Source organism: Pongo pygmaeus, chromosome 7, assembly GCF_028885625.2.
Source record: "Pongo pygmaeus isolate AG05252 chromosome 7, NHGRI_mPonPyg2-v2.0_pri, whole genome shotgun sequence".
NCBI classification, from domain to species: domain Eukaryota; kingdom Metazoa; phylum Chordata; class Mammalia; order Primates; family Hominidae; genus Pongo; species Pongo pygmaeus.
This window is the reverse complement of record NC_072380.2, coordinates 153,604,343-153,626,610: the sequence shown is the minus strand read 5'-3', so window position 1 is coordinate 153,626,610 and position 22,268 is coordinate 153,604,343. Positions and strand designations below refer to the sequence as shown.

General features: G+C 40.2%; 1 protein-coding gene across 21 annotated transcripts in view; it reads left to right on the top strand.

Moving 5' to 3' along the window:
- Window positions 1-22,268, top strand: part of PTK2 (protein tyrosine kinase 2) — a 349,963-nt gene that overhangs the window by 277,100 nt on the left and 50,595 nt on the right. For 20 of the 21 annotated variants that reach the window (XM_063669126.1, XM_063669127.1, XM_063669125.1 and 17 more), the window contains one exon: window positions 14,052-14,163. In XM_063669126.1, the coding sequence (XP_063525196.1) occupies window positions 14,052-14,163 (112 nt within the window). Of the gene's footprint in view, window positions 1-13,236; window positions 13,446-14,051; window positions 14,164-22,268 lie in introns of those variants that run through there. The other variant, XM_063669136.1, reaches the window with a different exon arrangement.

Sequence of the window (22,268 nt, the reverse complement as noted above, 5' to 3'; positions counted from 1 at the left end):
GCAACCTCCACCTCCCATGCTCAAGTGATTCTCTCACCTTAGCTTCCTGAGTAGCTGGGACTACAGGCATGCACTCCACACCACCACACCCAGCTAATTTTTTGTATTTTTGGTAGAGATGGGGTTTCACCATGTTGCCCAGGCTGGTCTCAAACTCCTGAGCTCAAGCAATCCACCCACCTTAGCCTTCCAAAGTACTGAGATTACAGGCATGAGCCACCATGCCCAGCCTTGTGTATTTGTTTTTGACTGTATTAGTTGAGAAGTGATTTTTGGTATGGAACTTGTTGGGCAAACTCATAGGAAAATCACCTTGGTCATACATTGATGAGGTGATGTCTGTGACTCAAGGAACCTGTCCTTACTACATCCTGTTTACTTATTCATAGGTATGAATTCATTGAGAAGTAGAATGAGATTAACCTGCCAGTGGCCTATTATCAAGTATAAAAAACTCCTCAATAGGAATACTTTTAATTGATCAACAGTGAAATTTTCTTATAATGCGTACTCTAGCATTTTTGTGCTTTGTGACTGTCAGGTTATAAGAGCACACTAAATATTTTTTGAGTGAAAAATCATTTAGCTGGGCGCGGTGGCTCACGCCTGTAATCCCAGCAGTTTGGGAGGCCGAGGCAGGTGGATCACCTGAGGTCAGGAGTTCGAAACAAACCTGGCCAACATGGTGAAACCCCGTCTCTACTAAAAATACAAAAATTAGCCGGGCGTGGTGGCAGACACCTGTAATCCCAGCTATTCAAGAGGCTGAGGCAAGAGAGTCACTTGAACCTGGGGAGGCAGAGGTTGCAGTGAGCTGGTATTGCGCCAGCCTGGGAGACAAGAGTGAGACTTTGTCTCCAAAAAAAAAAAAAAAAAAAAAAGGCATTTGATTCCTGGTTACTTCAGTTAATTGTTTATTAGGTACTATGACAGGGAAACCATAATAAACAGCTTTAGTATTTGCCTTTTGGCAGGTATGTTCAAAAATAATATGTCCCAACAGTACTCTTCTTGACTAAGGTGCTGGTACCACTATTTTAAAAAAGAACATCAGCTTTATCTCAGATTAGAAAAATATTTTAGGTTAATGTTAAAATTCTTAAATATATTTTAGGCAAATTAGGGCAGTAAACAAAATTATCACTTTAAAATTTTGTGTTATGATTTTTGTATATTTTAAAACTTTTTATTGATGTTTAATAAACACCAAGAAGTGACAGCTTACTGAATTTCCACCAGTTGGATACAGTCTGTCACCAGCATCCAAAATGAAAATACTACCAGCACCCCAGAAATCTTCCACATGCCCCTTTCTAATCACTGTTCACCCTCCAAGGGTAACCTCTATCTTGACCATAGATTGGTTCTGCTGTTTTTGAACATGATGTAAATGGTATCAGTCAGTACTTACTTTATATATATAATTTATTTTACTCAACAGTTTGTGGGATTAATCCATATTATTCATGTAGTTATACTCAATTCTCATTGTTGTATAGTGTTCCATTTGTGAATATCCTATAGTTTATTCCACTGTTGGTGGAAATTTGTATACTTCTAATTTGGGGCTGTCAAGAATATTGCTCTGTGAAGTAGAGGATATAGTAAGTGGTGTGTAAACAGATTTACCTGAGGCTTTATGTTCTAAAGAACACCAGTCTTGTAAGTATCACCTTGGAAAGCAGTCCATGATTTTGAACTGGTCTTCCATCATTGAGCTCTTTAGGAATATTTTTAGAACCAGTACCATGTGCATTGATAGCAAGTCTCCATCCTCTGCAGTTAGCTCTTCTAGTTATAACATTGAAATAACTAGTAGTTATAGAGCAATCTCTGTTGGCAGGCATTGTGCCATGAACTTTGATACACTATTTCACCTTAATCCTCACAGTCCAGGGACATACTACATATAGGTAGTATCTTCATCGTCAGTTTACGATGATGAGGAGACTGCAACTGTGTGGTTAGGCACCTGATAGAAGGACACAGAACTGAAATTCAAGCTAGGTCCACCTGAGTCCAGAGCTTGAGCTATGAGCCGTCATGCTCTACTAACTGCCTTGATGTTTATAGGCTAGAAGTCATTAAGTGTGCCTGCCATCTTATGATTTGGACTGGTGAGCAGGTTGTTAATATTGGTTAGTTAAAAAGGAAAAAGAAAGAAAAAAAATATTGTTACAGAGAATTCCTGCAGCTTGTTTTCTTACATTGTTTGAGTATCAACCAAAGTCCTTTAAAGGAATGGCAGCATCACTAGCAGATGCACAGAGGCCCTACCCACGGGCTTTGAGGGGGACATGGCTTCCTTGTGTACTTTCAAAGTATTTTCTTACTGGTTTTACTTGTTTCATTGGCATATTTTGAGTGTGTTGTATTTTGCTTCTGTGGAACACAATAATTTCACATACAGTGGGGAACCGGTTTGGGAGTTTTGAACAAGTCACCCAGAGTTGACTTCAAGCAGATCAGAGCCAAACCATGGCACGGTGTCATCCAGAGAGCCTGCTGGGAACCGCTTGTATATAGAGCTTTCACTCCAGCTGGGGGGTGTTGGGAGTTTTTGTTTTTGATTTTATGTGTGCGTGTTTCTTTGGTTTTCGGTTTTTAGTTATTTGTCCTAACCATGTGCTGTCATGTTTTGCTTCTTAACTTTATCAAACAAAACCAGCCTTTGGGAGAGTGTTTGGTAAGGGTTATAGCTTAGCTCAGCATGGGTGCAGACAGATTTTCTTACTTTTTTTTTCATATCGCTTCTCAGTATCATACCTAAGTGAAGTTGCAAGGCATCTAAGGAACACAAACTATTTCAGTTGATCTGTGAGACTGCCATTTCAAGCTATTATAGCAACACCTTGAGAGTAAATGGGCATGTGTGCATGTATAAATTTTTCAAAGAATGTTTAAAAGATTATATGGCCTTGAGCAAGTTACTAAGCCTCCCTTGTAAGAGCAAGATCACAAATACTACCCATATTCTCAAGATTAAATAAATAATCTGGCCGGGTGCAGTGGCTCACACTTGTAATCTCAGCATTTTGGGAGGCCGAGGCAGGTGGATCACCTGAGGTCGGGAGTTCAAGACCAGCCTGGCCAACATGGTGAAACCCTGCCTCTACTAAAAATACAAAAAAATAGCTGGGTGTGGTGGCAGATGCCTGTGAATCCCAGCTAGTCAGGAGGCTAAGGCAGGAGAATCGCATGAACCTAGGAGGCAGAGGTTGCAGTGAGCCGAGATCGTGTCACTGTACTCCAGCCTGGGTAACAAGAGTGAAACTCTGTCTCAAACAAACATATAAATAAATAATCCATGTCCATTGCTCATGGTAAGCACACACACTGTGTTAGCTAATTTAGAAGCAGGTACTAGTAACAACAAAGCTTTTCCTGAAAATCCAGAAGGGACCTGGCGATCTTAGAGTACATAAGAGTTATCAGTTATAGTTAGACATCCTTAAAAATATATAGTTATTTGTATTTAATTTTAAGGTAACCAGTAACAGAATCGTGCAAAATTATGAGCTTTGGAATGACAGCTCTCACTTTGAATCCTGGCCCCACCACTTAATATCCTTGGGGAACATCTTTAACTTTTATCTACTTTTTTTTTTTTTTTTTGAGACGGAGTCTCACACTGTCATCTAGGCTGGTGTGCTGTGGCGCAATCTCTGCTCACTGCAACCTCCACCTCCCTGGTTCAAGCAATTCTCTTGCCTCACCCTGCTGAGTAGCTGAGATTACAGGCGCGCACCACTGTGCCGGGCTACTTTTTTTTGTATTTTTAGTAGAGACAGGGTTTCGCCATGTTGGCCAGGCTGGTCCTTAACTCCTGACCTCAAGTGATCAACCCTCCTGGGCCTCCCAAAGTGCTGGGATTACAGGCGTGAGCCACCGCGCCCAGCCTTGTTTCTCTACTTTTCTAAAAAGTGTGGTACTCTTTCTACTCAGTAGCTACTTTCTAGGGTTCTTGTGAGATTTGAATGAGTGTTAACTATTCTTATTATTCAGATAATTCTTATTATTCAGATAATAAGAATACCAAGATACTTGTTACCAAATACCAAGCACATCTTTTTGATGTTTTACAGATGTATTATAGAGAGATGAATTTTAAAATATTAATCTGTGAACAGCATCTTAAACATGTTTAACCTGTTTTGGATTCTTCACTTATCCCACAACACGAACTTTAAATTAGGAGTTCTAGGTTTGATTAATGACATGAAATTGCTTGTACTACTGTGTTTTTTAAAGTGATTTTGTATTTGCTTCCAAAATTCCTTTCAAAGGTGGTGTCTAAATTCCTCCTTAGTCATTATACCAGTATTTTTTTTTTTTTTTTTTGCATTGCTCTCCTATTGGGTCTAGATATTATCTAGAAGAGTAAGCTGTTTCACAATTATAGCTACGTACAGTTAAAATGTTCACAGCATGTGCACTTTCGGAGTTTTTTGTTTGCATTCTGTTTTGGCCCTCAGTCTTCCCAGTGATAAAAAACAAACTGCAAATCTGAATTTAATAGGAATTTAATGTAAAATGTAAATTGTTTCTACTGAAAATTATATCTTAGCTGCTTCATATCTAACAATAATTCTTACCCCTTATTGGTTCTCACCCACACGTCCCTATCGTAGTTCTGTCTTTGCACAATTTGCCAAAGTGCACAATTTGGCACTTTGAAACCAACAACTTAACATCCACCTCTCTTTCTCTGCCTTAACCTTTTTCTCAAACTTGCATTTTAGCAATACCTTTTGTATTATGTTTTTAGTGCTTGCTCTGGGAATTACAGTATATATCTTAACTTTTCATAGTTTACTTAGAGTTAATCATTGTACTTCATATAAAATGTAGAAACTTTGCCAGCAGGAATGTCCATTTACCACCACCACCTTGGTCCATTATGCTGAAGTTGTCATGTATGTTACATTCACATATGCCATTAACCCCACAAAATTAGTTTATGATTTTTATCTTAAATACCATTTTAAATAAAGTAAGGAAACTCACTCTTCTATATTTAACTTCGTACGGTGCTCCATTCTTCTTGAAGAGCTTATTTCCATTTGGTTTCCCATCAGATGAATAATTTTTTTTAGCATTTCTTGTGGTGCAGATCAGTTGGTGGTGAATTCTATTAGTTTTATATTATCTAAAAATGAGTTGAACTTAACTTTGTTGATAGGAATTTTGGGTTGACAGAGTTGTAATTTTTTTTTTTTCCCAGCACCTTAAAGATGTTCTTTTACTGTCTTCTGCCCTGTTACGTTTAATGAGAATCACTGGCCATACAATTGTTACTTTGTATGCAGTGTGTGTTTTTCTCTGGCAGCTTCCATGATTTTGTTTCTTTGATTTTTCAACAATTTAAGTAGGATGTGCTTGGGTGTGGTTTTCTTAATGTCAATTGTGTTTAGGATTTGCTGAGCCTCTTGAATCTATAAACATATCTTTTATAAAATTTAGAAAAACTTAGATCATTATTTCTTCAGATACATTTTTCTGTTTTATTTTCCCTCTCTTCTTCTGAGATTCCAGTCGCATGTGTGTTAAGACTTCTGATGGTGTCCTTCAGGCTGAGTACCAGAAGCTCTTGTTGTCACCTTCTCTCCCCCTTCCTCTTCCTCCTCTCCCCATTCCTGACCTTCCCCGCTTCAGATTGAATCATTTTTATTGACTTACCTTCAGGTACCCTAACTCCTTTTCTGTCATCCCCATCCTACTGATCACTTCATCCAATGGAGATTTTACTTCATATACTGTATTTTTTGGTAATAGAATTTTTGTTTGGCTCTTTTTTTTGTATTCTGTTTCTCTGCTGACATTTCCTATCATTTCATCCATTATGAATAAGTTTTCTTTTATACCCTTGAATATAATAGCTTCCTTTAAATTCTTGCTGATTTCAACATCTGAGTCATCTTTAGAATCAGCCTCCTTTAATTGTTTTTTCCTCTTGAGAATGGGTCACATTTTTATGGTTTTTTTTTTAAATATATCAAGAAATGTTAGATTATATCCTAGACATTGTGGCTGATGGGTAGGTAGCAGAGCCTCTTTCCACTGTGAGCAGCAGTGCAAATCTCTGTTCAATTATTTTAGCCTTAGCTGGGCTGCTTGGAGTCTGCACTGTGTGTGCACGCTTCTAGGATCAGCAGAGATTTGTGCAGAATATATACTCAGAATTTGAAGCACTCCTTCTCTGGCTGTCTTCATTCTGGGATTTCTCCTTTTTTTCCGATTACCTTTTTGCTAGCTGTAGTTGCTCCAAACTCATTTCTCTGGTTATTCAAGCCAGTAACACTGGCACCTGCCTTCTCACTAATGGCCATTAAAAAGTGGGGACCCACCCAGTGCCGTTCTCTTCCTTCTCATGACAGCTCCCTCCAGAATCTGGCTGCCTATGGTTGCTCTCCCATGCTGTCACAGTTGTTTCTTATATCCAGAGTATATAGTTCCTGTCTGCAAGAGGGTTGGTCAAATAAGAGCTAAGCAGAAACAGAAAAAGGTGTCAACATTTTGAAGTAACATTTGAGGTGGCTCATGCCTGTAATCTCAGCAACTCAGGAGGCTGAGATGGGAGGATCACATGAGCCCAGGAGGCCGAGGCCGCAGTGAGCCGTGATTGAGCCACTGCACTCCAGCCTGGGTGACAGAGCAAAACCCCAATTCAAAAAATAGAAAAAAATAAAGGTACAGTCTTAGTGGATATCAGTTTTTTAAAAAATAATTTTGAGATCGATATAGCACAATAACCAAACAAAAGACTTTATTTACTGCAGTTGGAGAAACAATGAGAGAAATGTGATTTCAATATATCCATGAAGCTGGATTTCCAGTCCACCACTGGCGACTAAAGGCCATAATCTCCAGCATTACTGCTTATGAGAAAAGAGAAAAAGAGCAGAGGCGTAAGCAGTAACGCTGTGATCATGGGCTTTAGCTACTAGGTCAGCTACTTCCAGGTATGCCATCCCTAGCTTCATCTCAAGCCTCAGACTTGTTTTCTGCAAAGATGGTAGGGTTTTGTTTGGTTTTGTTTTGTTTTTAAAAGGTCAATTCCATTCCTTTGTGGTGAGGCAGCATTGACTAATTATAAGAGATCATGTTTCAAAACTGGTATTCCCATGAACTTGCCAAAACAAGCCAGTTCCTGCTTGACTTTTTTCCCTTCAAATTTATTGCTGTTCTTTCTCTGGGTGTTTTCCAGATTAACTTAAATAACTGCAAACCCAGACTGATTTTATGTCCAAAGCAAATTTTATGATCAGGATTATAAAACAGATCCTTTGTTTTACATGATTCCTTTATTTAAGTATCAAAATCCAATCTTTTTAAAAAAGTTTTTCTTCCCATATTTAATAAAGCAAAAAGTATTTATTACATTTAAAAGGAGAAATGTTTTGTATTTGCAAAGAGAAAAGTTAGTAGTACAGTCAGTCTCAGGGAAAATATTACAGAAATGAAGACAAAAACACAGTTCTTTCCTAGTGGTAAATAAGGCAGGTAAAATACAGAGCTAATTAACATTTACTTAGAAGTTTACTAATTTTTTATTAATACATATGTTATTTCTCCATTCTAACAATAGTTAGGGTAGACTGTGATTTTTACTTGTAAATGAGAAAACAGGTTCAAGTAGGCAGGATCTCCTCTGGGATTGCATAACTCACCAGAGAAGCAGCTTCCATATCTATCTGTTGCTTCTTCTGGGACAGCTTGAAGAAAAACACTCAGAATCAATTGGCCTTTTCTACTTCTGAAAATCACCTTTGTTGGAGCTGTGTTTTTGTGTCTTAGCTGTCCATACTGGAAATGAAGGACCACTTTCTTGCTCACCATCAAGTTGTATAGGGAATGTTGCAGGCCAAAAGAAGAAAATCAGAACAACTGTTTTTATGTCCTTTTACTGTGAATTGATCACTTCAATGATTTTAAAGTAAGAGAAGTAAAAAATAAAACTAACACTAAATAAAGTACTCCTTTCCCCTTTTCAGGATTCTGTTCCTCAGTGGTGCACGTGGATCAACAAAGTGTTAATTATCATTGTGCTAATGTTTGTTAAATGACAAGTCTCAGCTTTCATTGTTCCATTTATTTGCAAGTTTGAGACTTGGAAACCACCATTCTGGGAAAAAACATGAGGGCTCATTTGTTGCCAGTTCACATTAGGCAGCTAAGAGCTTTCAGATGGAATGTATTCCTGCTAAAAATATTTATAGTTTGGGAAAATATGTTTCAGTTTGACCTCCTTGATGCTCTGCACATTCTAGTTTGTTACTGTGGATTCTTCAGCAGCTGTAAAGAGAAAAGTTCAGTACTGTCTCCTTGTGCCCTCCTACTCCATCTATGGACTAGTCTTCCCATTGTAAAAACAGATATTTTTTATGAGTTATTTATAGTCTTGGTTCCTCTGAACAGCAAATTATGGTTTCTCAGAAGCATTTTGACAGGCTATTTTGGGTATGAGAATGAAGTAGTGAGATTGAAGGAACTTGCTTCCCAGTTGTCATTATGTTCTTTAAGGAACAAGTCTGGGATGTTTAATTAAATATCAAAGTGTCTATAATATGCAAGTGATACTTAGCTTACAAGAGAAATTAGATTCATGTCTGACAACTGTAGGGAGCTTACAAGCTAAATTCCACAACATGGCAATATGTGATTAAGGGCTGAAATGAAACATTCAGGCAGTAAATTCAGTGGGTCAGAGAATAGGGGAAGTGTGTGTAGGTAGAAATCTCAGGGCAGATGGAGCCTGAGAGAGTCTTCTTGTGGCAAGGGACTTCACAGGGTCCTTTTAGAGAAGCTTGGGGAAAACAGTAAGTAGCCTTAAGATCAGAGTGGCCGATTTCACAGAACAATCTGTGTGAAATAACATTGCCTGATGAGAACCCATTTAAAACTGAGTTCCCGTTGCCTTGAAGAATATGTCCCACTTAACCTTCTCTTAGCTTGCCTATATTTTAATTATTTGAAGGAGTAGAAGAAAAGACACTTGTTTTTCCCAATTTTTTTTCTTGATTTTTATGGACTTTTTACCTGTTTAAAACTAAAACTTTCAGGAACTCTGACTGAGGGTGTGTTGTTTATTTTAAGGGTCAGGTGATAGAGAGCAGGGCACTGTAAAACCACTAACCAGGGGTGTGCTTCTCTCTCAGGCCAGCTAGGCCTTCTTTGCTCCTGGTCTCTGACTGGTCTCCTGCTCCCAGTGACCATCTTGAAGAAAGCTGCCTGCAGGTCCTTTCCTGTTTGGCCAGTTGAGAGAACAGGGGCTGGGTATGGTGGCTCACATCTGTAATCCCAATACTTTGAGAGGCTGAGGTGGGAGGATCACTCCAGCCCAGGAGTTCAAGACCAGCCTGGGTAACACAGTGAGATTTTTATTTATTATTTAATTGTTACAAAAAATAAAAAAGAATCAGCCAGGCCTGGTGATGAACCTGTAGTCCCAGCTACTCGGAGGGCTGAGGTGGGAGGATTATTTGAGTCCAGGAATGATCGTGCCACTGAACTCCAGCCTAGGCTACAGAGTTAGACCCTGTCTCAAAAAAAGAAAAAAGAAATTGGCCAGGCACAGTGGCTCACACCTATAATCCCAGCACTTTGGGAGGCCAGGGCAGGGGGATCACTTGAGTCCAGGAGTTTGAGACCAGCCTGGGCAATAATAGCGAAACTGCTGTCTCTTTAAAAATAAAAATAAATTTAAAAAGAACAGGAAGCTTGATAATGTGCTCTTCTTCACTAGTCAGTAGACCTGCTCCACTGATAGGGCTTTATTCATCCATTTACCTGTCATTTATTAATTCCTATTATGCTTCAGGGTCTGTGCTAATTCTGAGCATTTGAAAATGGGCCTTCAGGTAACAACTCTTGGCCTAATGGGAGCAAAAGTCAAACAAACAGATATTTACAATGCCTTTTGGCAAGAGTTAAGAGCAAGTTAGGCACTAATTTCTTTGGAAAAGAGTAAGGAGAGTAATGTAACTTAGCCTAAAGGGAGGAGGGAGCTTCAGGGAAGATTTTTCTGGAGGAACTACTATTTGACACTTGAAATACAAGTAAGAGTTGGCCAGAGAAAGAAGAGAAAGGTGTTCCAGGCAAGAGACACGACATAAAGAGGCATGGGAGAGCATAATGAGTTCAGAGAACTTGCCAGGACATAAAGGAAGAAGGGCTATAGGTGAGGAAAAAGGGAAGTGAAGTGAGATTAATCACTTCACTTTTAAAAGCAATGGTAGTTCCCGCCATGTGTGCACATGCCCTAGCTCTAAAAAAAAATACATATTTTTAACTCCTTTAGCAGCCTTTTGAAGTATAGATTTACTGGTGTTTTATAATCTAGAAAGTTAAGATATACCTTCCCACGTTTTCATTGGTAAATGTTCAGGACTGGGTGAAGCTATATTAGCTCATACCAAAGTATCAACTCCTATTCCTTATAGTTGTAACGTCTTTACATTTGTCAAGTTCAAAGACATTGTATATCAGTGACTGTTTTAGTAGGCATATTCTTGATCTGTTGGTTTGATTGATGGCCAGTCTTAGTAGTTGTATTGCTGACACTTCATAGGTGATTAGATGGATTTGTAAAAAGACATGATTGCTCCTTTGTATCTCAAGCTCTACTTGGATATTAACTCATTTGAAATATTTGCACAGGCATATGGTGTAAGCCTGTAGTCCCAGTTACTCTGGAACCCAGGAGTTCAGGACCAGCCTGAGCAACTTAGTACCACTCCATCTCTTTTTTAAAAAAAAAAATAAATAAATAAAGGTAGGAGGCCAGGCGTGGTGGCTCATGCCTATAATCCCAACACTTTGGAAGGCCAAGGCGGGCAGATCACTTGAGGTCAGGAGTTCGAGAGCAGCCTGGCCAACATGGTAAAACCCCATCTCTACTAAAAATACAAAAAATTAGCCAGGCATGGTGACATGTGCACCTGTGGTCCCAGCTACTTGGGAGGCTGAGGCAGGAGAATCGCTTGAACCTGGGAGGTAGAGGTTGCAGTGAGCTGAGATTGTGCCACTGCACTTCAGCCTGGGCGACAGAGTAAGACTCCGCCCCAAAAACAAAAAAGAAAGAAAGAAAAAGACTTAGAGCTCTTTGTGGGAATGGCGGCCATTAGCTACACAGGATATTATCTGATGGGGAATTTCTAATAGTTCTTTCTATTTTTAAAAGCTTCTTGCATTTTAGAGCTCGTCACATAGGTTGTCTAATTTTCATTTAGATCTTCACAACAACCCTTCAAGATAGGTAGTTAGGGAGGTGCCCCGTTTTGTGGATGAGGCTTGGAGGGACAGAGTTGTCCATGGTCATCTAACCTGTCTGTGGTAGAATTTAAACCTGATGTCAGTGTGACTCAAACTCCTTGAGTTTGATTGAGCCTTGCTGTTTTCCCATTCAGTTTTTTTTTAACCACTAATGATCCCTGAATTTACTCAGCTTAGTTAAACATCTAATAGGTCATGATAATGCGTGTATTTTATCTATATGCAGTATTTGTTCATTTAGCAAATATTTAAGTGTCAGCTATGTGCCAGGCACTGTTTCATTCAAAGTATAACAAAAGGTATTTTTTAAGTCATAAATTAAAATACATAAGGAAAATTGAAATATAAAGGTATTTATTTTCACATAAGAAATGGACAGAAAGCATTGCTGTGCTTTGGTCATGTAATGCTCGTTACATTACCAAAAGCACACAAACATTATGTGCTTGGTGTGAGTCTGTAACTGTGACCTGCTGAGATGCTGGGACTCTTCCTCCCTAACCACCCCCAGTGCCTGGGACAGTGTCCTCTCCCGCTTAGTTCTGCAGCTAGAACATACCAGGCCAAGCTCTTCTCTAGTGCTCATCACAACATTTGTGTCCTGTTTCAGGGTGTTTGTTGTTGTTGTTATTTTTTGATTTTTTTTTTTTTTTTTTGAGACAAGTCTCACTCTGTCACCCAGACTCAAGCGATCTTCCCACCTCAGCCTCCCAGAATGCTGGGATTATAGGCATAAGCCAACTTGCCTGGCCCTGTTTCAAGGTTTTGAGTTTTCTTTTCTCTTAGAGCACCTCAAAGACCTCGTCACGTGCATCTTGCACAGAGCAAGTTAGCAAAGTTAGCAAATACTTGCTGAATGAGCAGCCCTCAAGTAAATGCTATTAGAAATACCCACTGATGACAACTAACGCTTATAGCAGATGCTCTCACAGCCATGATCTCCCTTAATCCTCCCAGCAGCTGAGGGGAGCACTCTTCTGATTGGAGGGGCAGGGCAGAGAGAGTGGCCCTCTCAGGACCCCTGTGCTCCTTCCCCAGACCTGGCCCCAAACTTCCCTGCACCACTCACCAGGACTCACCTGGGCCTGGCACATCGGACCAGGTTCCCAACAGTGCTGGCACCCAGTGAGCATCTTGCCTGTCTGTCAAGGCTGCTGCACAATTCTTAAATACTGTGAAAAGTTTTGTGTTTGCTGAGCCATGATCATCTAACTGGAGCAAGAAAGAAACCAAAATCATATCTTGAGAATGGAGTGGGACTTTTGATTAAAAGCTTTTATGTAAAATGCTTATGTGATTTTTTGGGGTTTTTTTTGAGGTGGAGTCTCATTCTGTTGCCCAGGGTGGAGTGCAGTGGCGTGATCTCAGCTCACCACAACCTCTGCCTCCCGGGTTCAAGGGATTCTCCTGCCTCAGCCTCCCGAGTAGCTGGAACTACAGGCACGTGCCACCACACCGGGCTAATTTTTTGTATTTTTAGTAGAGACGGGGTTTCACTATGTTGGCCAGGCTGGTCTTGAACTCCTGACCTTGTGATCTGCCCACCTCGGCCTCCCAAAGTGCTGGGATTACAGGCGTGAGCCACCGTGCCCGGTCCTGATGTGATCATTTCTTGAGGCAGACATTCCCTTTTGGTTTGGGGATGAAAAAAGTCTTAACATCTGTAGTGATGGTTTGCAGTTATGAAATACATTTTGTCTCTTTTCCTGACTCAGAAGGTGACTGTGTAAGTTGAGTTGTGTGAGAAACAGCACACTCTAGCCTCCAGCCAAGCAGGAATGTCTTTTTAAACAGTTGAGCAAATTCCCAGATTAGAACGTCTGGAGCACTGATGTCACTCTTTCCTGAGTAATTTTTGGGTGGTTGTTTACTGCACACTATCTACCAGGAGCCTAGAAACTTTGAATGAGTGTCATTATTAGAACTCTAGAGTTGTAGGAATGTAGGAAGAGCTGTCTGCCACAGTTAGGACGAGGGTTTAAAACTGCCTGCTGAGCCCTGGGGCATCTGCGTGGAATGGGAAACTAGCAGTCTCGCTTTGGCTGCATTCTGAGGGGTTTATGTGATGGCAAACAGCCAAGATGAAGAAGCTGCCTAGCAGTCGCTGCAGAGGCTGCAGCGGCTGCAGCATTATGTGGGACTTCAGATAGCTTCTGAGTAGTCAAGCAGTGGTAAGTAGCAGTGTTACCAACTATGGGGTTTCCAGCTTAAAGCAAGTAGTATTTTCAGAAGCACTTGTAAATACTGTCGTGTTTTTGCTTATTTTCCTGATCAGGTAAAGCGCTGGTTAAGCTGAACGATAGGAAGATTGTATTGAGCAATTTAGGGAGATTATTGGCCAGATTGCTAATTGATCACGTAAGTGCTGGCGTGATCACATTATGTGTGAAAAGAATCTGTCCTCAGACGTGTATATGCTTGATAAGGTGCTGCGTGGGATTTCTCAGAGGAATTCTGTTCTGCTCAAGATAAACTTTGGCGTGCAAACATTTCATCTTGGCCCGTCCTTCATTTTCTGCAACTTCTTTTTCTTACCAGCTGTCTTTTTCTTACCTATGGCTATGCTTTAAATGGACTTGCCCATTTGGACCAAGGCTATTCTAGAATCATTTCGTGAAGAGTTAGAAACCTGATCCTTCTTTCCCCTGTGTATAGGATCCTTTATTGTTATCATCTACTGTTAGCCAACTGGTGTTCCTTAGATAACTCAGGGTGGGGTCTAGTGTGTGCTAACTCTGGGTTGTCAGCTCCCCTAAGACAATGTGTTGTCTCTCTAGCACAATCCTGGAGGAAGAGAAGGCTCAGCAAGAAGAGCGCATGAGGATGGAGTCCAGAAGACAGGCCACAGTGTCCTGGGACTCCGGAGGGTCTGATGAAGCGCCGCCCAAGGTAGCTACAGTCCCCACCCCAACTTTGGGGTTACTCTTACTAACTTTCAAGATTTACAGTTAGGCAGCTGTTTTCTATGAGGAGAAAGTCAAATATCAGGTTATTCTAAGAGTAATAGTTATAACACCAATTAATTGTTTCCTTTTTGCTCGTCTTCTCATATTACCCTCATGTGCACTCACTTTCTCATTTGTATTTCAAGTAGGGGCTCTTTGAAGCCATGAGCAGTTGGATTAGATGTCATCTTAAAATGCTTTTCCTATGCTGCCCTAACTTGGAGGAGGTTTTTCCTTTGTTGGTTGTCAGAGATCTCCCTAATGATCAAGTCTGGATTAAAATACCAAACTAGGTCACAGATGCTTTGCATCTTGCTTTATTTAAAAATGAGTCTGTTTCTACCTGACCATATTCCTTTGTTTTGTTTGTTGAGAACTCTGCACATTTTTTGCCTTTTTCTTTTCGTAGCTGGTGGCTGGGTTGTTTGTTGGGAAAGAGAGCACATTGCAGTTGCTTTTGTTTCCTTAATAAGATCTTCCAGCAGCATCCTTAGACCTTATTTACCCGCTTATGTTCATATCCTTTACTGGTGCTCTCTCCTGCCTCGGAGAGGTCAGCCCAGGCCTTTTACAGTTGCTGGGCCATGGCCATGGCTGGGGGTTTTAGCCAGAGTAACACTTTCCCTAGATTAATAAGTCTTTATATACCATTGGCTTTTGACAGGATGCTATTTTCACACACTGGGTTACTTGCCATGAATACTCCAGTTCTGTTCTTTTTCTCGAAAGTTAATAGATAATAGGATTTTTTGTAGTTAGTAGTTATTAACTACCACCATTTGATATTTGATTAGTTAAAAAATATATTAAGAAACTTTGACAATTATTTTCTTTATGAAAAGTGTTCAGAAATCTGATAAGACGAAGTACTATTTAAATATACCAATTTTTTTATCTTGAAGGCTGAAAACTTTTACTTTCTTGGTCATCATTTTGAGCTCTGTAACAGTAAACATACACTGAAAGTGAAAATAAGTGATTAACACAATTATGCAGAAGTTTAGAGACAGAGGGTGCCTCAGACCAGCCCCCTCTACAGAGAGAAGGACCGAGGCCCAGAGAAGAAACACATACCTGTCTGATGGATATTACATTGAACGAGGCAGTGAGAACACCTGGCGTTTCTCCGTCATTCCCAGCTTAACAACAACAAGAAATCCTTAGTTACCCACAGGAAAAAACTAACATGTACCCCGCATCCCAGCATCTGAGGCCCTTCATGTTCTGTTTACAAGTTTGCCTATTTTTAAATTTGTTTACTACTGCAGAATAGTCCAGTACTGAGAGTCGAGAGAATCTCATCATTAACTTCTCAGGCCTTGAAGTCAAGTGGATTCATTCACATGGGGGTCTGCTATTTACATGCTGATGACTGAGCAGGTCACCTACCTACTCCAAATCTCACATTCCTCATTTGCAAAATGACTATTTGTATTCCCTACCTCTTGGGTGGGGGGATGTTAGAAGATAATTCACTGTACAGCACTTTATTTAGTACACGGAAGTGCAAAGTAACATAAGTATTTGGTAATAAGCAGCAAATAATGCAACACTTACCTAAAACTCACAGGATTGAATCAACTCTTCATCTGTACATTTTTCTATATCCCAATCTGTTGGATTTTTAATGAGTTTAATATGACTAATTTTCCAAATTAGGTTCATGGGCAGTGGTGATGAGGCTTCTTGGCTTCTTTTTTGGTTTCAGAGTACAAAGACTAGTTTGGCTTAAATATTTAAATATTCTTACACTTTTTTTTTTTAGATATTTTCAAAATACATATTTTGAGATTCTTTTCTATAAGCAGATTGCTGCACTCTACACAAAGGTTTATTTGTTAAATAAACAGATGAGGAAACTATAGCCCACTGTGTTTTTGTTAATTTAGTTTTATTGAAACACAGTTTTATTGGAACACACTCATTTGTGTATTATCCACAGCTGCCTTCACCCTACACAGGCATAAATGAGCAGTTGTGACAGAGACAGTATAGCCTACACAATTTAAAATATTTACTCTTTGACCTTTAAAGAAAAGATTTGGCAACCCCCAGATTAAAAGTTTTAATGGCGGCTGGGCGTGGTGGCTCACCCCTGTAATCCCAGCACTTTGGGCGGCCGAGGTGGGCAGATCACCTGAGGTCAGGAATTCGAGACCAGCCTGGCCAACATGGTGAAACCCCGTCTCTACTAATATACAAAAATCAGCCAGCCACGGTGGCGGGCACCTGTAATCCCAGCTGCTCAGGAGGCTGAGGCAAGATAATTGCTTGAACCCAGGAGGCAGAGGTTGCAGTGAGCCGAGATCACGCCACTGCACTCCAGTTTGGGCGATAAAGTGAGACTCTGTCTCAAAAAAAAAAAACGGTTTTAATGGCTAGAAAATCATCTAAAGTAGCATAGATATACAGATGCTTGATGATTGTTAACAAATACTAATATATTAATTGCTGAACTTTCATGCGAATCAGAATCAAGTCCTGTATGCAGTTTTTACCTTCTCAGTGTCCATCTGTAGAATCAAATTCTGCTTCTGTGGTCACAGTATTTGGCGCGTCTGAAATGGGCCTGTGATTTCCAAGATGGTAGGCCAGTATTTCCTCACTTCCTGTACTTTGTGAAGTGAGAATTCGGTAGATTCTGGTGAGTCTTCATAATTCTGCTTGTGATATGTTAGAATAAGTAAGTCTTACTTAGATTTCTTTTTTTGTTTGTTTTTTTTGAGACAGAGCCTTGCTCTGTCGCCCAGGCTGGAGTGCAGTGGTGCAATCTTGGCTCATTGCAACCTCTGCCTCCTAGCTTCAAGCAATTCTTCTGCCTCAGGCTCCTGAGTAACTGGGATTACAGGCACCTGCCACCGTGCCTGGCTAATTTTTGTATTTTTAGTACAGACAGGGTTTCACCATGTTGGCCAGGCTGGTCTCAAACTCCTGACCTCAGGTGATCTGCCCGCCTCGGCCTCCCAAAGTACTGGGGTTTCAGGTGTGAACCACCACGCCCGGCTGTCTTACTTAGATTTTTTTTTATTTCTTCCTTCCTTCCTTTCTTTTTTTAAAATAAAGATGGGGTCTCACTGTGTTGCCCAAGCTCTCTTGAGCTGCTGGGCTTAAACAATCCCCTTGCTTCAGCCTCCAGAGCCACTTAGATTTCTGAAATTTAGATAGGATCTCAGGCTTCTGTAGATAAATTTTGTGTTATTAATACTAATATAGAAAAATTTTAATGTAGCTTAATTAGTTTTATAAGTGAAAACTTTTGTAAGTTTTATAGGTGAAAAGTCTCTCTCTTTCCCAATCAAGATTCAAAATTAAGTTTACTTACAGGCCGGGTGTGGTGACTCACACCTACAATTACAGTGCTTTGGGAGACTGAGGTAGGAGGATCACTTGAGCCCAGGAATTTGAGACCAGCCTGGGCAACAGGATGAGACTATCTTTACAAAAAAAATTTAAAAATTAGCCAAATTAAGTGGTGTGTACCTGTAGTCCTAGCTACTCAGTGGACTGAGGCAGGAGGATCATTTGAGCCCAGGAGGTCTCTAGGCTGCATGGAGAGCCGTGTTTGCACCTCTGCATTCCAGCCTGGGCAACAGAGCAAGGCCTTGTCTCAAAAAAATAAATAAATAATAAATTTTTAATTTTTTTTAAAGCTTACTTATACTTAGTTAATAGTAAAAGCATTATAACACAAAGCCAATTATTAAGAATATGGTTCGCTTCATCATACTTAATACCAGTTTTTTCATATAATAATCTTTAGAGAACTTTCCCTGAGACAAGCCCTGCATGGGAGTGTCCCATTAAATGCTCATTTTCATCTGTGCCTGTTGCTTTCCTGCAGATTCCCATTGGATCAATAGAGAGCCTTAGGATAAAAGTATCTTAGAATGATAGCCATTCTCAAAGTGTAGTCCTTGGACCTCTGTAGGTCCCCATGACCATTTCAAAGGTCCATGACATCAGAACTCATCTGATAATGTTAAGATATTATTTGCCTGAGGCGGGTGGATCACTTGAGGCCAGGAGTTTAAGACCAGCCTGGCCAACATGGCAAAACCCTGTTTCAACTAAAAATACAAAAATTAGCCAAGCAAGGTGGTGCCTGCACTTGTAGTCCCAGCTACCCAGGAGGCTGAGGCACAAGAATCGCTTGAACCCAGGAGGCGGAGGTTGCACTGAGCTGAGATCACACCACTGCACTCCAGCCTGGGAGACAGAGCGAGACTCTGTCTCAAAAAAAAAAAAAAAAAAGATGTTATTTGCCTTTTCCGCTAATAGAACTGCTGACACCTTAGCACAAATCAGGACAGTGGCATGAAATTGTACTAGTCATCACTGTGTCCTTCACCCCTGTGCTCACACAAAAAGAAAAAAATGCCATTTTACAGAAGAATGGCCTCGATGAAGCAGTGAAAAATATCTGATGTGAAGACATGGGAAGGGCATGTTAGCCCTACTGCTGCACACCTGGACACGATGTCTTGTCTTGAGGAAAGCACTATACAGTTGAGTTGCAAGCTGGACTAAACGCTTTTTTTCATGGAAGACCAGCTTTACTTGAAAGAACAGCTGGCAGACATACTTTTCAGAGTTGCTTATTTGGTAGACATTTTCTCCAAAGAGAAAGAAGTGAGTTTGTGACTTTGAAGAAAACAACTATTTGTTACTGGTGATAAAATTTGAGTTTTCAAGCAAAAATTAGAATTTTGAAAAACGTATCACTGTGATCTTGACAGCTTTCTAAATTCTTAGACTGTTATAGTAAGCTCAGGATGATATTAACATGTGATATTTTAAAAATATATGTTGTTTACTGAAATGTGTTAACATTGGGAGGATCTGTATAGCTCAGTAAATCAGTATCTTCCAAATGACCTACACAGGATGTTAAAAATCACACATGAGTAGAAGTTCCATTGAAAGTACAAGATAAAGTAATGGATTTTTTTCTCTTTTTTTCCCCCTTAATTCTATGGATTTTAATGTAACAGATGATACCATTGTAAATTCCACATTGCAGCTCACCTTTAAGAAGCTACCACTTGCATTTTGGTGTCAAAAAACAATACCACAGTTGTGCCCAAAATCTACCGAAATACTCCTCCCTTTTCCGGTTGTACAGCTGTATGAGTTTACTTTTTTTCCCCTCATATATTGCAACAAAACAGAACATCGTAAGACTGCAGAAACAGATAGGAGAACCTGCTGCCTTCTGTTAAGCCTAACATTAAAGCGAATTTACATAAATGTAGATGTACATGTGTCCTTCTTCTCAGTTTGGTTTGTTTGGTTTTGAAAAAGTAGGTGTTTTTTCTAGTATGTGATGAGCTTATTCTTAAGTGAATTAATAAATACTTTTTAGTATCTTTTAATTTCTAACAGTATGAGTGTTGGTAGTTATATTCCAAATAAACAAAAACTCTTAGAGTCCTCAGTAATTTTTAAGACTGTAAAGGGGTCCTGAAAATGATTAAATGTTTGAGAATAACTGCCTCAGAACATTATTCTTCAACCCTAATCAAACCCAGCACAGCATTTATATAAAAAATGATTTTATAATGTCCCGTTTACTAATCCTAAAATAAAATACATAGGTAATAGAATGACTTACCAATTTCAGAATATCAATAGAGGAATACTAGTGTTTGGAGACCTAACTATACAGGAGAAATAATAGTAAAGTAATTTTTTATAACATTATGCATGCATGTATAAAGCACTCAGGTGTGATGACACTGGGAGACATGGTGGCATAGCCAGATCCTTACACCTGTTTGTGGACTCACCATGAATACAGCAGTGACAAAGCAGACCCCCACAGCTATAACTGATAGGAATTTCATTGATCTTGGTGATGTCATTTTCTAGAATGGTAAGAAAATCTTGGTAAAGTTTAAATGAAACAAAATAAAATTGCCCATCAGTATACACGGTAGTTGCTGTTCTGGAAAGTTCAGTGCCTCATAAACTATACGAAATATCTATACAAACTATACAAAATATATAAAGCAGAATTCATTCTGTGTTCAAGCGACAGGGATTTTATTGTTGCTGTTGTTTTACTTACATAAAGTTGAGAGAAACAACAGAAAGTCCTGCGGGGGCCGGGCATGGTGGCTCATGCCTGTAACCCCAGCACTTTGGGCAGCCAAGACGAGCTGATCACTTGAGGCCAGTAGTTCGAGACCAGCCTGGGCAACATGGCGAAACCCTGTCTCTACTAAAAATACAAACATTAGCCAGGCGTGATGGTATGCATCTATAATCCCAGCTATTTGGGAGGCTGAGGCACGAGAATCGCTTAAACTCAGGAGGCAGAGGTTGCAGCAAGCCGAGATCACGCCACTGCACTCTAGCCTGGGCGACAGAACAAGACTCCATCTCAAAAAATAAAAATACAAAAATTAGCTGGGTGTGATTGCGCATGCCTGTAATCCCAGCTACTTGGGAGTCTGAGGCATGAGAATCACTCAGACTCAGGAGGCAGAGGTTGCAGTGAGCCGAGATCATGCCACTGCACTCCAGCCTAGGCGACAGAGCGTAACTGTCTCAAAACAAAAAAAAAGAAGTCCTGCGGGATATGAAACAAATCCTGTTGTTCAGGTCTGTCCCTCTCATTGCCAGAAATCTCACCTGCTGACCTCTACCTTAATGCCAATTGTGAGATCATGGAAAGCACCCTCACTAATACAGTTCTCCCTTGATATCTGCAAGGGATGGAGATTAAAATCCACAGATGCATAAATTCCTTATATAAAATAGCACAGTATTGCATATAACCTACATACCTCTTCCAGTATACTTATTTTTGTTGTTGTTATTGGCTTGTTCTGTTTTTTTGAGACAGTCTCACTCTAGTGCCCAGGCTGGAGTGCCATGGTGCGATCTCAGCTCACCGCAACCTCTACCTCCCGGGTTCAAGCTATTCTCATGCCTCAGCCTCCCAACTAGCTGGGATTACAGAAGTGTGCCACCACGCCTGGCTAATTTTTTTGTATTTTTAGTAAAGACAGGGTTTCACCATGTTGACCAGGCTGGTCTCAAACTCCTGACCTCAGGTGATCTGCCCACCACGGCCTCCCAAAGTGCTGGGATTACAGGCTTGAGCCATCACGCCCAGCCCATCTTCCCATCTTTCAGTATACTTTAAAGTATCTTGAGATATTTAGATATAGATACAGATTTTTTTTTTTTTTTTTTTTTTTTTTGGAGACAAGGTCTCGCTCTGTTGCCCAGGCTGGAGTGCAGTGGTATGATCTCAGGTCACTGCAACCTCCGCTTCCTGGGCTTAAGCGATTCTCCAGCCTCTGCCTCCTGAGTAGCTGGGACTACAGGTGCAAGCCACCATTGCCCAGCTAATTTTCATATTTTTTGAAATATGAAAATTTTTTCGTATTTTTTTCACCATGTTGCCTAGGCTGGTCTCAAACTCCTGAGCTCAAAGCAGTCTGCCTGCCTCAGCCTCCCAAAGTGCTGAGTTTACAGACCTGAGCCACTGCAGCCAGCTTACATAGTTATTATACTTATCTTTTTGTTTGTATTATTTTTTATTGTTGTTTTTTGTTTTTTTCCTGTATGTTTTCAATCTGCAATTGGTTGAATCCATGGATGCTGGGCCTTTGGATATGAAGGGCTGACTGTACCCTAAATACTTCTAAAGGAACAGTGCCATCCAGTTGAGGACCTCTGGTTTAGAATACCAGTGTCTTCCTTTCTCTCCTTCCTCACTTGGGAGAATTTCAGCAAGACTTCCCTGTTTGATATTTTACTTCATTAAAATCCAAGTTTGTGTCTTGGAGGAGGAAGTGTCATGACCCTGCTAACTCATAGTACTTACCAGCAGTTGACACTTTTGGACTCATATGAAAGCCATTTTCAAAGATTTTGACATATATTAACATATTTAATCTTCACGGCAGCTCCAGGAGTTAGCTGCTGGTTATTGTACTCCTTTTGTCATTGACAATAGGGAGACACAGAGAGCTGAAGCACCCTAACTGTGAACACTGACAGTCTGGCTCAAAGCCTGCCCTCTTGACCACCATGCTA